General features: G+C 37.6%; 1 protein-coding gene across 1 annotated transcript in view; it reads right to left on the bottom strand.

The window, feature by feature from the left end:
* ALDH1L2 (aldehyde dehydrogenase 1 family, member L2) overlaps window positions 1–16,472 on the bottom strand; it is a 33,674-nt gene that overhangs the window by 13,315 nt on the left and 3,887 nt on the right. Inside the window, exons 3-13 of the mRNA XM_009584136.1 lie at window positions 15,331–15,470; window positions 12,897–13,131; window positions 9,200–9,365; window positions 8,255–8,356; window positions 6,561–6,650; window positions 5,354–5,488; window positions 4,842–4,967; window positions 3,336–3,427; window positions 2,136–2,283; window positions 1,273–1,392; window positions 1–111 (exon numbers count right to left, since the gene is read on the bottom strand). The exon at window positions 1–111 is cut by the window's left edge and continues 13 nt beyond it. Of these exons, the coding sequence (XP_009582431.1) occupies window positions 1–111; window positions 1,273–1,392; window positions 2,136–2,283; window positions 3,336–3,427; window positions 4,842–4,967; window positions 5,354–5,488; window positions 6,561–6,650; window positions 8,255–8,356; window positions 9,200–9,365; window positions 12,897–13,131; window positions 15,331–15,470 (1,465 nt within the window). The remainder of the gene's footprint in view (window positions 112–1,272; window positions 1,393–2,135; window positions 2,284–3,335; window positions 3,428–4,841; window positions 4,968–5,353; window positions 5,489–6,560; window positions 6,651–8,254; window positions 8,357–9,199; window positions 9,366–12,896; window positions 13,132–15,330; window positions 15,471–16,472) is intronic.

The raw sequence follows: 16,472 nt of genomic DNA, 5'->3' as shown, positions 1-16,472 counted from the left end.
TCTTTCCCTTGCATTCATTCTTCCCCATTCACCATTTTCAAATGCCTCCTTTGCTGCTGCCACTGCCTTGTCAACATCAGCCAATGAAGCAGAAGATACACTGGCTATTATCTGTCCAAAGGTAGCATTGTGTTAACTCAAACTAAAATGCTAGGATGTAGAGTGTTATTCCTTCTTTCTAAACTTCTTGAGTGGGTATAAGCAAGTACTTAATATCCTCAACCCCAGCAGTTGGCATGGGTGAGTCAGGCTGCAAAAAGTTCAGAAACAATTGAGGTGGCAGAATTCGGAGGACACTGCAGGGACTCTGATTCCTATCTTCTTCACATCAAGGTGCATCGTCCTACTTGATTTCACTCTCTCTTTCCAGATGTAAAATCAATGTGATATCACAAAAGTTGGAAGTCTTTATATGTAGTATTATGATCTAATATCCAAACATGTTAAAATGACTCCTGTGTGTTCCATTTCTTAGGAATGAAGCTTCTGTTACCATAAGGCACCATATACACATAGTATTTTATGATGATTGTGTTCTATAAATACACACATCATAAAGTCTAACACAGAATTGTTATGACTTTTATTCAATTCCATAATCAGTTTCAGGAAAAGTACCAGAGTCTGACTTCTGATGATAGTGAAATTTATGGTATTGATTTCAGCAGAATTTATTTCCTCCAGAATTAAATGGCTATTACATGGACATCAGAAGCACTACTCTTATTTATAATTCGTAGTTATGAGTTGCTCAACCAAGATTCAGTAGTTCAGGACTGAAGTGCAAATGCATGTATTTTCCTATTGAAGAGTCATTTTTCTTACTGGGAATTTAAAGGGACATTTTAAAGTTACACTTGTCCTAAGACATCAGATTTGTAAAAAAAGTAAAATAAAAACTGAAGCTGATGACTGACAGAAAATATAGACAATATCCTAAAAGAAATACTTCTTTAGCAACTAAACTACAGCAATTTTTGTTTGCAAAGCTAAACAAGAATGAAATCAAGGTAAAACAAATGGCTGGATATGGAAATTGACATAATAGTTGAAGTGGAAGTAGGTTATTTTTACTGCGCAGCTTGACTGAAATGCAAAAACTGTAAAATATACAGACTGAGAAGCAAATTGAAATTTCAAATTATTTCTACGGGTTGTTTAATGTGTACTGTATGGTTTTAAAACTGGCAATATTCAGTTAGTGTTTTAGATTTTTTAATAGGCAAAGAAATTGAAATAAACTGGTATTGATCATATTTAGAAATTACTCACTGATCCATCTGCTGGATTTATAGTGTCATATGTCTTTCCATCATCAGCATTTATAAATTGCCCATTTATGAAACACTGGTATGGCATATTCACAGTCATGTTGTTCACATTTTTTGAAACCTAATAGTGAAATAAACAACAAATTAATTTAAACTTCTAGTAACAAAGATTTTAATGTAGCCTAACAAGCTTTTGATATCTACAGCCAACATCCAGCCACATTTTACAATGTATATATGGCTGCCAGAAGTGGACAAAAGAGTATAATGAAATGGAAATCATATTCTCCCTGAAGATCAATGACCATACTCCGAGATAGTTAAGCAGATTTCTGTACTTTTTATCATTGGATCTCTGTGTTCAAACTAATACTAAACCCTGGTTGAGGCTGGTCCTAGTGGACTTCAATCAAATGCATAATTCCCAAATTCAAGAAATCCTGACTTGCTTAATGACTTAAAAACACAATCCTCCTTTCACACAAAGTTTTCGAACAGACTCTTAGGAGAAAAATCTAGCACTGTTTGCCTCAGAAAAGCAGAAGGTCTAGAACCATTCTGACTGAAGTATACTGGCAGGAGAGTGCAAGGGAGGTAGGAATATCTGCCCGTGTGTGATCTACTCTACTGCATGTTCTTGATCTCCTGGTTTCTGGTACACTTTAAGTGACATTACATATATACTTCCATTCCAAAATGCTAATATATAAAAGCTGCAAAAAAGAAAGTCACAAATAAGAGCTTGTATGACCAAATATTTGTTTGCTTTTCCCACTGCATCAAGCAGTCTAATAAAATGCATTGTCTACCCTCCCCCAAAAAACAAGAAAGAATAAGCAAGAAAGGCAAAATAAAAGGTCTTACGTAATCAATGACTAACTCTTCTTCTTTGTCTTCTCCTCTGAATTTTCTGACAGCCATTTGAATAAAGTCTGCAAACTTAGTGGCCATATACACATCTTCATTCTGTAGTTGAAGTCCACTATATTTCTGTTTGATCTCTTCTAGCATTCTAAAGATTTTGAAGAAGGAATAAGTTTAATTACAAATGAAAGAATTATTCGGATAACCGAATCATTAGAAGGTCGAAAGGAATCAAAACTGAGCACCAGTTTGTATGCATGGGAATATATGTGTGTGTTTCTCTCACAACAGCGGCACAGAAGTTATGCATTTTACTGAAATCTGTTGGTTTAATCGGGAGTGTTATGGAAAAGAAAATGTCAGTTCAGGAATACTTTTAGGTAACTTTTGGAAATAAATGACAAATAGCATATATTGATTGATAAAACAGTATATGGGACTACTCTAACCAATACATGGAGGACATTCAGAGCTCTATGAGACTGGTAAGTAATAAGGACAATAATCTGTTAAAAAAAACTACCTGAAATGCTGGTCTTATATTATGGCCTGGGATGTCTGAGTTGCAAAAAGAAGTTAACTGAGGTGACCCAACACAGCATGAACTCTGTGCACTTGTAAGCATAGGCTCAATTCTTTCTGTGAAAGGCTCCTCCTCCCCTCTAGGGAATTCTTTGCTCAGCTTCCCATCAGCCCCCTGGGCTTGAGATACCTGTCATTGTATGCAGACAGGTTTGAGCACCACCACGCTCCCCCAGGTGGCTGATGTTCCTCAGTTAACTGAGGTGACCCAACACAGCATGAACTCTGTGCACTTGTAAGCATAGGCTCAATTCTTTCTGTGAAAGGCTCCTCCTCCCCTCTAGGGAATTCTTTGCTCAGCTTCCCATCAGCCCCCTGGGCTTGAGATACCTGTCATTGTATGCAGACAGGTTTGAGCACCACCATGCTCCCCCATGTGGCTGATGTTCCTCAAGTTAAGGGGAATTTTCCTTCAACAGAGAGAGCAGGCTTATGTCAATATCTCCTAATTTTGGGAGCAGAACAGTACCACATTTTCAAAGGTAGGAAAGGGAATAGTTAGAGTATTGGAAATTTTTTTTTTAACACTACTTGATCAACCCTGATTTAAAAGCACCATGACAACTTTGTTTCCATTAACTTTGACTTCAAAATTTTGTTATTTTGAATATTTTTTACCTGACAACATGCATAGAAGATGCTCCCGATTTGAAGAAGTCTGTGGAATCCTCAATTACAGCAACATTGCTCAAAATTCCCTTCCAAATAGCCTAATAATACATAAAAATAATGGAGGCAATCATGAATAATCCTCTAGTTGCAAGAAGTATTTATCAAACCATATTTTCTATGGTATCTGTGCCTACAACATGTATTATTTCAAAGGATTCTAAAACAGAAAATTATTTTAAGAGGGTCTTGAACTGTCCAGAGACCTGATGTTAGCCAATAAATTCTTCAGCATAATTAGCTTATCAAAAAATATTATTTTGTCCATGATAATTTCACCTAATCAGGCAAGAAACCTGAATGGTACAATGCTAATAATTTTCAGGCCCATTTTTTTATCCTCCAAATAATAATTTCCCATTGCATTATGGAATACGTTGTCAGCAGAGGCAAGGACAGCCTGGAGCACTTTGTGACTGGATTGATGGCATTTTTGGCACCTGGGCAGAGCTGAGAAGTAGTTTAAGCTGCATGCATGAGATGGAGATTTCCTCTAACATGAATAGTGAAGTAACTGGTAACATAATACTTCAATTAATTAGAATTAGGTTTCAGAGTTAGCAGGTAGTGTCATGAACTGAAGAGTTTATATTTCTTTTTGCTATTGTCTCAGTCAGTCAACAGCTCCAGGCAGCTTTTAGATTGCTGGCAAGCAGGTTCAAAGTAATCTTGAAGAAGCAGTTTAAAATATTAGTGCATCAAGCTGCTTGACCTGTGCCAAAGTTATTGACCCTGTAGCAGAAGGGAAGACATCTGTGATTGATTGACTTGCTCTGGCACAAAACTTTAACGACAAATGTGGCTTTCAGCTAAGCCCCTGACACTCACTACAGAGGGATGGATTACATGAGAGGGCAGCAACGTGCCTCTTTGGCTATGAGAGCTTTCTCCTCCAGCTGCCCCGTTGCCGCATCCCTCTGTCACCTAGCCCCTTGTGTGTGGTTGTGGCAGAAGAGGGACAGCACACACAGGCACAGGGAGAAAATTGCTGCTTTTCTCTTTCAGACTGCTGCTCTAAGACTCCCTGGAGCTTGTCCAACAGGACCACTCTGAGCACATCCTAGTGAGTAACACCACAGTGAAGAAACGATTTCAGAACTCTCCAAATCTGTCAGTGTTGAAAACCTCACTTTTGTGAGGCGAAGGTCCATTTGTTTTTCCTCACTCCCACCTTGACCATTCATAAACATTTACCATAACTGACCCTGCAATCACTGTCTTTGTATCACTTGTATCTGAAAGAAAACTTTCTAAAGTGACGTGTAAGTACTCTAGTGAATTCCCAATTCCGCCTGAATTAATGTCAGTAACTAAAGATTCAACCCCATACTCTTTAAGTACATTTTATCAAAAAACAATTTGCATGGCTAAATAAAAGATATGCCTTGCCTATAATGAGAAGTATGTAAAGCTTTTATCTGAATAATATCCTACTAAAGCAGTTTATTGAATTACCCTAATATCTTCTGCCATCTTTTTCTCCTCCTCTGTAAGTTCCAGGGTAGTTGTTTCATCAGCAGAGAAGTACTTAGATGCCGGGATCATTTTTCCATCCTCAAACTGCAGATTTCTCACTAGTACCTGAAAAATGAGAGGGTATGACTTTAAATTATCTGGGAGGCAATATATCCTTGTGTGAAGAGTTTTTAGGCATTAACATGGTTATTGAAATAATAAAATAAATGGCTTGCAGGAAAGCTGCTATAATGCAGGTAACTTAACACAGGCCACTCCTACCTGTCCTTCAGATTCTCTCCTAGTATTAGTACATTTTAATCCATATTGGAAATGAATATGGACTGAGTGAGAAGCAAAACATTAATGTCTTCTCTATAGGATGGTAGAGGATTGATAAACTCCAAGCGCCATTAGCAGCTGGATTTGTATAGCCTGACAATTCCACACTACTTGCACTTCTTGCTAAAGTTATTCCATCCATGCTTATGTTTGCCAGGGTGAGCACTTACCATCTTCCCATCATTACCAAAAATGACTAGACCATTCTTGGTTACAAGTCCAGGTCTTGAAGCACCTTTTATTGCCAGCTCTTGTCCAGCAGGCACTGAAGCATCAAGTAATGATGACCCATAAAAAGTAACCACCTAAAAATAAATGGAATTAAAAGTGCACAGATTCTAAACGTTCTCTAAAATTCTAATAATGAAATGATACTGGTTTGAAGCTTTAATATAATATAAATAAAATATAAGTACCTACACACGGAAAACATGTTACATTATTTCTGTATCTTTACAACCCAGGACATGCAAAACTTTGCAAGCTGCCTAAACCTGCAAAGCTGCTTAGCTGTAACAATGTGCATGCTGGAACCAGTGCAGAAAGGGAAGCAGCTTTTGTCAGTGCATGCCCAAAGTGAGAGACTGGCAAAAGCCTGACTGCGACTAGTGGAGTCCTGCTCTGCTCCCAGGCTGGCAATGTTGAACACTGCCTCTATTTTGGTCTCTTCTGTTCTTTCTGGGCTCTCAAATCAGCAAGAGGTTCCTGGACATTAGGGCAGAACCAGGCTTTTTGGAGCAGCCTACGAGCAGATGGCTAACAGTTAAATAACAAAATCTGGACATCACGGCCAGGAAAGATATTGTGATTTTTAAAATATTTTATGCAAGTACAATGTGGATCAAATGTATAGTCCTTTTAATACATTGAAAGGAAGTAGTTGGTTTTGGATAAAATGAGATATATTTATTTCTGCAAATGATCTAGGCCCAAATCTCCTTAAAATAAAACCTCCTTTGTTAGTTCAGTAGCTCACAGTGTTTCATTTTGCTGTTAATACTGTGATGTTGTACGGCACGGGTTGCATTATACTGTAATGCAAGCCTACTTCCCAAAATGACTGGCACAGTCTGGTTCTACCCTTCTTACTTACTACTTATTGCTTTGTACTATGCTCAATTTTTTTTCAGATATTGCTCTTATCTTTCTTTGAATTAAATGGATCTATCATTAAAAAAATCTTAACTACTGTGTTCTGTACATTTGTTTAGGTGCCTGTTCTAGATATATACAAAACATATAGTCATCAAATGAGAACTACTCCAATGTAACTCTCACTTGTATTCACTGTATGCAGACACCTTTAGTTTTATAATAAAAAAAGGTCAAAAAGAGAGTATAGAAATGAAGAATATTCTTCTGGTTTTCAGAGCATACCTGGCCATCTATTGTTGCCCATGCTCCAGGCACTTTATCATGCCCTCGAATCCAATTGTGCAAAGCTGCTGCAGGTTGGTCCCAGGGGATCTAGGAAATCAAGACATGCTAGCTAATTCGTCTCTGTTTAGTTATAAATCAAGTTAGTAATGTTTTCCTATATAAGAATTACAAATTCTCCTTTTTTTTTCTTTCGAGCGTTCATTTATTTAAGAAGACAGAAAGGGTCTGGTCTAATAAAGGAAGATCAGTGATCTCCGGGTAGCTAATCATCAAAGACCTATCAAATGGGATGCTCTTAGCACTTCTGTGTTCTGTACAGCCTATATCTTTTCATAGATTCTCCTTCTCACACTAATATAACGAAAATGTAACTCTTGCTACTAGGTATTAATTCATAAATAATTAATATTATGATTAACAAATTTAATAAAATAAATAAAATAAGTATAAATAAAGTAAGTGTATGTCTGGGGTATCACCTTCTGCTGAAAATAAGTGTATGTCTGGGGTATCACCTTCTGCTGAAAATGATCTATTTATTGCTTGGATCCCAAGTTATTTAATAAATCTACAAGCTTTTATTAAAATACTTTCTAATCATTTACTAACCCTTTATAAATTGTTTCATAAATGGAACCCCTACTACAACTTGCAATTCCTACAAGACTTTGAGGAAAATGGAAATAATGTTTTGTTAAGAATGTCGTGTATATTTAATATGTAACACCAGTGAAAATTTATTCCTTTACCTTTGCAGTATTGCGAGTATATGTACAAAATGAATTAAAGATAGTATCAGTATCGCTATTAAACAACAAAACTCAGATACCCAGCATCCTTCTTAGTTGAAGCACAAAGAATATTTAGAAACAAATTATAAGCCAATGAGAATAGTTTTACACCAAGGAGATTAAGCTAGTTCACTCCAAGGAAGCTCCTTATATATTATATTAAAGGGATGAATAAAAACATCCTTATGCAGAGGTGTTTGCTTCTAAAGAAGTCAGGAATTGAAATATGATAAAAAGCATCACCTACAATATTTCAGGTGGAAAGGACTACATTCACCATGGAAAAGTGACTGAAATTGTTGGAATAATTTTTTCTTTTTCTTCTTTTTTTCTTTAAACTTTTTTTTAAACTTTCTAGAAAAGGAAAAGAAGGTATTACAGGCAGCATTCACTATCATTTTATGGTGGCCTTCCCAACCACAAAGAAGATCCAGCTAATGCAGTGGGGGTACTTATATAATATAATTCTTATATGGGTGTTTAAATAATTTTTTTCTCTGTATTTTTTTTCCTAGTGCCAACAGGAAAGATGCCAACACTTGCTTTTCCTAAAATCAAATCTATTTCTGGTAAAGAATTTAGTATGGACTGTTGGTAAACAAAGACAGCTATGTCCATTCAATGCTGTATTTAAAAGTATGGTAACATATTAAGAATCCACTGAAGGTGCAGCTGCCATCTAGCTGTGTGTAGATGATCCCAAGTAGGACATCAAGTTTCTAAATATATGTAACTGCTGAAAGGGAATAGGAACTTAACCCATTACACTCATCCTTGGAGTTATCCCAGGAATAAGAGGCGGGGAAACAACTGAATTAAAATTAACGTTAACTTGATATCACTACTATTGTAATTTTGAGTTAGTAACAACTTTTCTAGTGATATCCACAAAAATACTACCTCTGCATTTTCCTTTTTCTGGATCCCTTCATATGTTGCCCCTTCTTCAGGCTGAGGTATTCGAGGGGCCTTACCATCAGCAATTAGATGTACAGCTTCCACCTAAGTGAAAAAGTAACAGATTTAATGTTAGCTTGGTTCACCTTTTTTCCTCAGTCATACCTGTGAATGACAGCAAAAGACTTTCTGCCACAAGGGGAACTGGTTTATTTTTAAAACCCAGGATTTCCAAAATCTGAGAGACCAATGCTGCACTCATTCACATACATATATGCTTAAACTTCTTTGACAAAAGAAATAGCCTCAGAAATTTGATGGGAGAACCTAGTCACCAAACATAGCAGCTACCTAAACTCTGCAGGACCAGAATGTGGCTCTGTATGACTGCATTCAACTCTTTCCTTTTTGTTTCTGCAAAAAGTTATTTCTCTGCATTTAAATGGAGAGAGAAAAAATTTCTCTAACAATCCATGCTGAGTATTTGTTATGCATTTTCTTTTCTTCATTTTAAAACAAAACAAAAAAGGACAAGCATACAAAATCCAAAGCCAATCCACCAGGGCTCTGAATTTAAAACACCATCCCTCTTTTTTTTTTTCAGCCTCACCCCTAACTTTCTGTTCTCTCTGGGCCTGTAAGAAATTTCACCTTGTAAAAACATTCAAGAAATCTGTGGAAAGAGCTACATTCCAGAGAAATCCGACTTCTTGCCTTCTGTGGAAACAGGATATGCTCTGCCCGCTGCCAGCAACAAATATTCTGAGGGCCACCTTCTCAGCTGTCATGAAGCAGCACAGCTCCACTGAAGTCTAGGTTTCGGCTGAGCACCACAAGCTCTGTCTTTCCAAATGTATGCATCTTGTCTATATTTCCTTTACTTTCAAACTCCAGCAGATGCTTTTCTTTTCCTCTTAAAATGTTGATACTTAGTACAGCTAAACATACCATAGCCTTTATTCCTTCTGGGAAGAGAAACCGGTTATACAGGTCATCCACAGTATCATTTTGGCCAACATCACATTCTCGCTGCAGAAGTATTGGTCCAGTGTCCAAGCCATCATCAGCCCAAAAAATAGTAAATCCTGCTTTCTTATCTCCTTGAATTAAAGTCCTGGACATAAAAAAAACCTTTACAGTAAATACAGACTGTATGAAAGTAGTCAGGAATATCAACCCATGTGTTACGCATTCATTTGCTTTAGGTAGATAGAAAAGATAAACCTAACCGTCTTTAATACTAGTTTCATTGCTCATTTCATAGTCAGAAACCCAGTTTTGATACTGTTGATGTGTGGTTTCCACAAAGTGACATCAGAAATGCTGCAACTGAATCCAGGGTGTCTATCAAACAGTTCATTGTGACAATTATTTTTAAAGTGTTATTAGTGGTAAGACACACAGAGCAAAAGGAGTGCAATAGTTATGACATAATTTGAAAGCTGAAGCATCTAGACAGCATATCATCTGAATAATTCATAGTTTACTGCAATTAGCTAAGCCTCACAACTTATCTGTAGGTCAGCAAGGGAAGTACAGTTGTCCCACAGATGAAAAAGAGCTAAACTCAGAGTGGAAAATGATGGATATGCAGCTGTTTAAGGAAAAGTTATTAAGGGAATTGATACCCAGCCAGATTCTCAGCTGCTGTGAATGAATATAGCACCGCTTACCATAGACCTATACTGATTTACATCAGCTCAGGATCTGCCTCTGAATCTGAAGGGAACTTCAGCCACTTAGATTTCCAGTTCTCCTTTGGCGCTGCATGTGCCTTAGAATGATGTATAATCAAACAGAAGCGTGTTTAAGGGAGCAGCCAGAAATGGAGAGATATATATCTTTCCTACACGCTTTTAACCATTTGTCTGCATGCAAACACCAATGCCATTTTCTGTAAGACATATCTCATATAAGTATTCCCTTGGCAGTCCGTGTTGTAACAGGATCATCCGAGATCTGGCTTATACACATGAAAAATCACTATTAAGTGATTTTCAGTAAGCACTGAAAACTACATTATTAAAAGGAGTAAAGCACACATTTCTGCAGAACGAGGGACAAACTCCAAAGACAACTGGGGAATTTGGCAGGTTCACAAAAGTGAAAGCTTACAGAGGTTTGGCTAGCCCATATCATATCTTTCACACATTTAAGCAGCATCTCTTCTGTTTTATATTATGTTCAAATGCCAGAAGAGCACCCTGGTAAGAAATGCATGTGCTCTGCATGGCTGGAGGAGAAGCTACCACGGGCAAATGTCCCTGATGCTGAATAGGTGACAGGATGAGAACTACTGTGTGCCCCCTCCTCTGCCCACCAGCTCCCTCCGCAGACAGCTGCTGCTAACAAAGTGGCAGCAGCTGGAAGAGGCTGTCAAGGATGGAGTGAGGAACTCTCAGAGGTCCGGGACCCTCATTTGTGCCTGGTGCCCTTTTAGCCATGCCTAATTCCTACAGGCTTTCTCGATCATACTGTGGGGGGAAAGAGCCTGATCAGCACCAGGGCTGTAGCCACAACAGATGAAAGAAGTTGTGATGAGAGCAAGTGGTGTGAGGGTGAAACACAAGAATGGTCAGCCAAGACCAAATCCAGGCCAAATCCTAGCTTAGTTTAAAGGTCTAAGGACAACAGCCTTTACCTGAGAAGGGCAGGAGCAGGTGCTTACGGAAGGAATATGCAAAATAGGACAAGACCCGGTGATACACCATTGGGATACATTCCCGCTTCTGGAAACCTTCACCTCAGAAACTTCCTGAAAGAGTTTGTATCTACGTCTTACTGTGGAATAGATCTTGATGAACTTCTCCTCCATGAAAACATCCTTCTAGAGCTCTCTAGATGTGCAGTTCCACTGTTTAATAACGGACTGCATGGAGTAAAAGTACCTCCTTTTTTAGTCAAATCCTACTACCTGATCTCTTTGCTGACTGGCCCCTAATTTTTGATTAAGAATGAGCAAGTGTTCCTTATTCACCTTCCCATGTCTTTCATGGCTTAATACACTGCTGGCATATTTCCGTCCCAATGACCTCTTTTCCAGTCTGAACACTGCTAGATTTCTCTCCCATCATGTGGAAGCTGTTCTATACCTTTGACCATCTTTCTTAGCCTTTTCTGAAGCATTTCTAGCTCCTTCATGTCCTACCGACAGTATTTAAGATCCTTCCATGGTCTCTTGTGAGTAACAACAACTAACTTAAATTTTATTGCTGCTAACATATAGTTAGTTTTTTTCCCCCTTATGTACATTATTTTATATTTTTTAACTTTGAATTTGACCACCCATTTTCTTAATCTCATTTTCACATTATCACATTTACCCATTTGTGTAAAAACTGTCTCCATTATTACACACTGAAATCAGAGCGACTGGTCTATAGTTTCCTGGCTTTTCCTCTGAGCCCATTTAAAACTGGTATTGCTCTTGCTGTTTTCCAGTCTCCTGCACCAACACAATCTCAAGGAACACAAACCTGCGGAACCTTTGCTTGAAAGTCCCCGGGTCCTGAGAAGAGATTCTTATTCATTCAGCAGTTTATCTAAAATCTCTTCTACTCACAGTTCAGCTCAAGAGAATTGTTCTGACTTATTCTACACAAAGAAGGGCTGGATGGTAGTAACATCTTAAGCTCCTCCATCCTGAATACCAATACAGATTTCCTACTATGGTGTTCTCTTTGATAAGTACCTTTTTTATATCAAACGCCTATATCACCCTATATACGTCCCACCTTGAATGCATTTGAGAAAATTGTTATTATTCAATTTTATGCCTTTAAAAGCTGATTCTCTATTTCTTTTCTGGACTGTCTTACTCTCATTTTACATCTAATTTGCCAGAGCTTATGCTCTTTTTTATTTTACTCACTTGGACACAACTACCACTTTTTGAAGGATTTCCTTATGTCTCTAACAGTATCCTTTACTCCTCCGTTTAAGTAATTCAGCTTAGCATTTTTTCCATTAAGGATTTATAAAAAAAAACCAAAATATGCCTTTATTTTGAATCTACAACATTGTGTCTTTAGATAATCATCATGCTGCTTGTAAGATTATTTTAAAATTGTTTCTTCATATTTAGACAATTTCTTATTGAATTTAAACACTGTGATAATGGCATTTCTGTTGTCACAAAAATGCTACATCTGAGTCTACTTGGTTATTATTGCAGTCTAGTTCTTTCACAGTAACATTTTGAATCTAGCCGTGCGTTCCTTAGGAAGACAGTAAGATAAGGTTTTATTCTTGTGGATTCTCTTCTCCCTTCCCTTCCCTTCTGTGAAATCTTAGGCTCTGCATCAAGCCCTGTTGTGACAGTGATCTAGTGTTTGTGGGGAATGAGCTAGGAAGGCAGTGCCCTGCCTGTGAAAACTACAGATTGTCAGTTTGCCTGTGTGAGTAAATTACATGAATGTACAGATCACATCACTGATCTTCCCAGAATAACAACTGCACTTGCATTGGAAATCATAATGAATCTTAGGTATGAAGTGCAGTTCACAAACCAGATACTCAGCTGCTTCAGAGAAGTTCCTTCAGTGCAGTTGCAAGCCAACAGAACTGTGCTAGCATTTACGTGAGTAATGGGTACAGACCAACATCCTAACATGATACACACGTAGTTTTGATGAACAAAACTCACCAGTTGATTGCAGAAGCTCCTCGATGGCGTGGTAGGATGGATGGATGGTAAATAATTGAGCCATGTTTTGGGCAGTCAATAACATCCATGGGGATGAACTGTGTACAGAACGGAAGGACATTTAGCTCTGCTCCAACCGATTTGTAGGCTGCAACTACCTCCTCGATAGGCTTGCCTTTAGCTCTCCATCTGGGGAACTTAAACACAGGAGTGCCGTCCTTCTCCGCTGCCAGTGCTGAGGGGCAAGAATGATTTTCTCTTTTAACTCACATTTTGTGTTAAAAATTCAAATTTGAAATCAGAAAGACATTGCATGACAACTCAAGCAGATCATCAAATGTATGATTACGGAGTGCCCTTTGTACTGTTCTGTATGTTGTTTAAAAATGGTTGCGCTTGGATATATTTTATTAATTCTGTCTTTGATTCTCATTCCTACAGCTTATGTCATTCTCAACTTTAAGTTCATTCTTATGACTTGGCTAATAAGTACCAGTGAAAGCAGAAAAGAATGATGAATGCTATTGACTATTTAACAGTGACACTTAATTTCCAGTCCGATCATTACATTTGCCTGCAACAGGTTTGTTTTATCAGAACTTATTTTCCACATCAGCAATTTGTATGTGAATATGACTACGTACAACTAAGATTCACTCAAGTCAGCAGCATTTTGCCATGTGCTGCAAATAATTACAGATGCTAGAGGCCTTCAGCAATTTCTTCAAAATTCTGTTTACTGATGCCTTCTGGATATGCTTCCATTTATCTGAGAGACACACAGCTACACCCCAAATTAGGCTCAAAGGTGAGAAAAAACAACTGCACTAATTGCAAAGAGAATTTTTAGGTGTTTAATAAATTCTACTGCACAACTGCTTAACAACTCATCACAGAGAGTAGGAGAGTAGAGTCAAACTCTACATCTGTTGAGTTTTATGTGTAATAGGAAGAAGAGGGAAAACAAGAAGAGCTATGGAAAATTCACCTAATTTAATTTATATTTCTAAACACATTTTTGTACTTTCCTTTCTCTTTTTCACTTCTGAAATTGGATCTTGAGTTTGACCTGAAGTATCTTTAGCCTATTAACCTAGGTCTTAAATAAATACTTACTTAAATACCATTCCATGGACGTTAGTGTGTATTGTAGTTGTTTTTAGAAATAAAAATCGTAGCTGTCTGAGGATATAGAAACATTAGCAAATTTCATTTGAGACTTAAGCTGTGTGAGTCATCTGCAAGTAAAAAGCAACAAAGTATCTAGTAATTTCTTTTTTTTTTTCATTAGGAGAGCAATAAACTAATTCTATGGTTTAGTTAAAATAAATATATGATTGAAATCAGTGAAAGATTTGCTTTGTTACATCTGCTTGTGTAATAACTGTACAACAATAGTTTATATAATGTAACCAAGTATTATGGTATGCTTCCAGAGCTGGATAGTCGAATTGTCTTTTTCTAAACTAATAGTTGGCTCCTCTAATTCTTCCAAAGTGTGATTAAATCTTTTAATGAGGTAGAGTTACAGAATCTAATAGACTCGAGAACTATATGCTAGTTTGGGAGTGCCACAGCCCAAGCAAAATTTATGTTTGATTCTTCTCTCATAAGAGTTCTATAAAAACATGTTAGGACCTGACAAAAAGAAAGACTTAAGACAACTCATGGAATGTAGTTTTAATTTCTGATTATCCATAAACATATATTCCATTCTGGCACTTCTATTTGCTAATCATATTAACTCACTATTTTTGTGTCACTGAATTCAGATGATTCCAAAGTACCTTCTTTGTCACACTGGGTTCTGCTGTAGGAGTACAATTCTCAATACCTGTCAGGCAACAACTCTTTCTTTAGGAAGTCTAGAAAATCCTTATGCATCTTGGCAATGGGAAAATGGAGAGCAAAGCCTCCTCTACTCTTTTCAATGGGTTTTCCATAGTCCAGGTGAAGAGAAATAGGCTCTGCAGGTACACTGCCGCATGCAAGCTTGTCAGAAAGGGCAGGAAGCCAGGGATAAACTGTCTTGGCTTCATGCCTTGAGTGTCCCAGACAGCACAGTGAAACAGGTGACAGACATTTGTGCTTCAATACAGGCTCAGCAGCTATCTGCTTTAAGATACAGATCTCATTCAGGATGATTACCTCTAGGATGTACATTCAAATAAGGTACCCAGACTAATTTATTTTTTAAATATCATAATGTATGGCCCTGTATGGTTAGAAACAACTTTTAAATACTGACTAACTAACAAGGTTAAACAAGTTCTGGGACTTGTGTTTGTTCAAGCATAATTCTTGTGCTGAATCCAGTGTAATGAAGGCAATATACGCAAGTCATTCCCATATAGATATCACCTTCTCACGAAAAGGCAAGTTTGTTATGTATGTATGTCTGTAATTTTTTCATTTGGATTAAGGTTACACTTACCCAAAGGATCAGCTTGTCCATTCTTGTCAGGCACTGTGAATACTCCCACGACTTTATGGCCCTCTTTTCTCAGCTTGTTATAAACTTCTTGTCCAAAAATACTTTGACCTATAAGGGCTAGCTTTAGCTTACGTTGATAAGCCTGGTAAAAAGAATTAAAACAAGCCATGTTCTAGGATGCGAAGAAAATACATTGTTGCTTACATTTCTCTCTTGCTCCTTCTCAATCAACGATCATTTTGATTTAAAATGGAATAGTCTTTTTACCCCAATCACCTTGGAAGGAATAATAATCATTTTTTTGAGATTAGTGACAGGCAATGTACAATTCAGAGAGAACACACTTAATATAAAAGTATCATCTGATACTGTCACTGATGTTTATATTGCCTTCCCACTATTTTCATTAGACAGACCCACCGCTTGTTACAAGGGGCATAACAGGCTGCATCGTCTTATTCATAGCCAGAACTAATATGGTAAGAAATGAAAATACGTTTTTTGAAACAGATACATAAAACACTTTTTCTAGGCATAACTTAGGTGCCTGGAACATGCCCTCTAAATTCCTATAATTAAATGGTGGCATATTATTTGTGGTTAATGTGTATAGGCTAAAGAAGACAAGCTTGCATTGTTCCTGCCAAGTTAAACGTAATGATCATCCCTTTGATCCTCCTACAAGGAAATACTGCAAGGTTCCTTTGTTTGCCTTCCACTGCCTTCTGTGTTTGCATCCCAGCACACTGGACACATGCTTTTAAGCTTCTTCAGACTGAGTAGGTGCCAATAAGTGTCCCAACCTTTTATTTTTAGGATAGTTAGAATCACAACACTACTATGATACCAGGATATCACGTACTGCTACGTTATTCAAGTGCTTGCACCCTGAGAAAACTACTAATTCCTTCAGAGTCCCTTTAGATTTAGGGGACAGTTGTGCTCCTCTCCCACCCTACCTCCAGTCCCTCACCTCTAACACCTCCTTTATCCCAGAACTGGTATCCCTGTACCTGCAAGAACTGGATTAGGGTACTGAGGTAGGGAGGCACTGACTTGACAAAATGCAGCTTATTCTTAACTGGATCTACTCACTAATCTAGTTCATTGCACTGCCACAAGTCCTAACGCAGATCCAGTGG

This window comes from Fulmarus glacialis, unplaced genomic scaffold (assembly GCF_000690835.1).
Source record: "Fulmarus glacialis isolate BGI_N327 unplaced genomic scaffold, ASM69083v1 scaffold12998, whole genome shotgun sequence".
Classification (NCBI taxonomy): domain Eukaryota; kingdom Metazoa; phylum Chordata; class Aves; order Procellariiformes; family Procellariidae; genus Fulmarus; species Fulmarus glacialis.
Note: the sequence above shows the minus strand (reverse complement) of the source record. Positions and strands in the feature narration are given on the sequence as shown.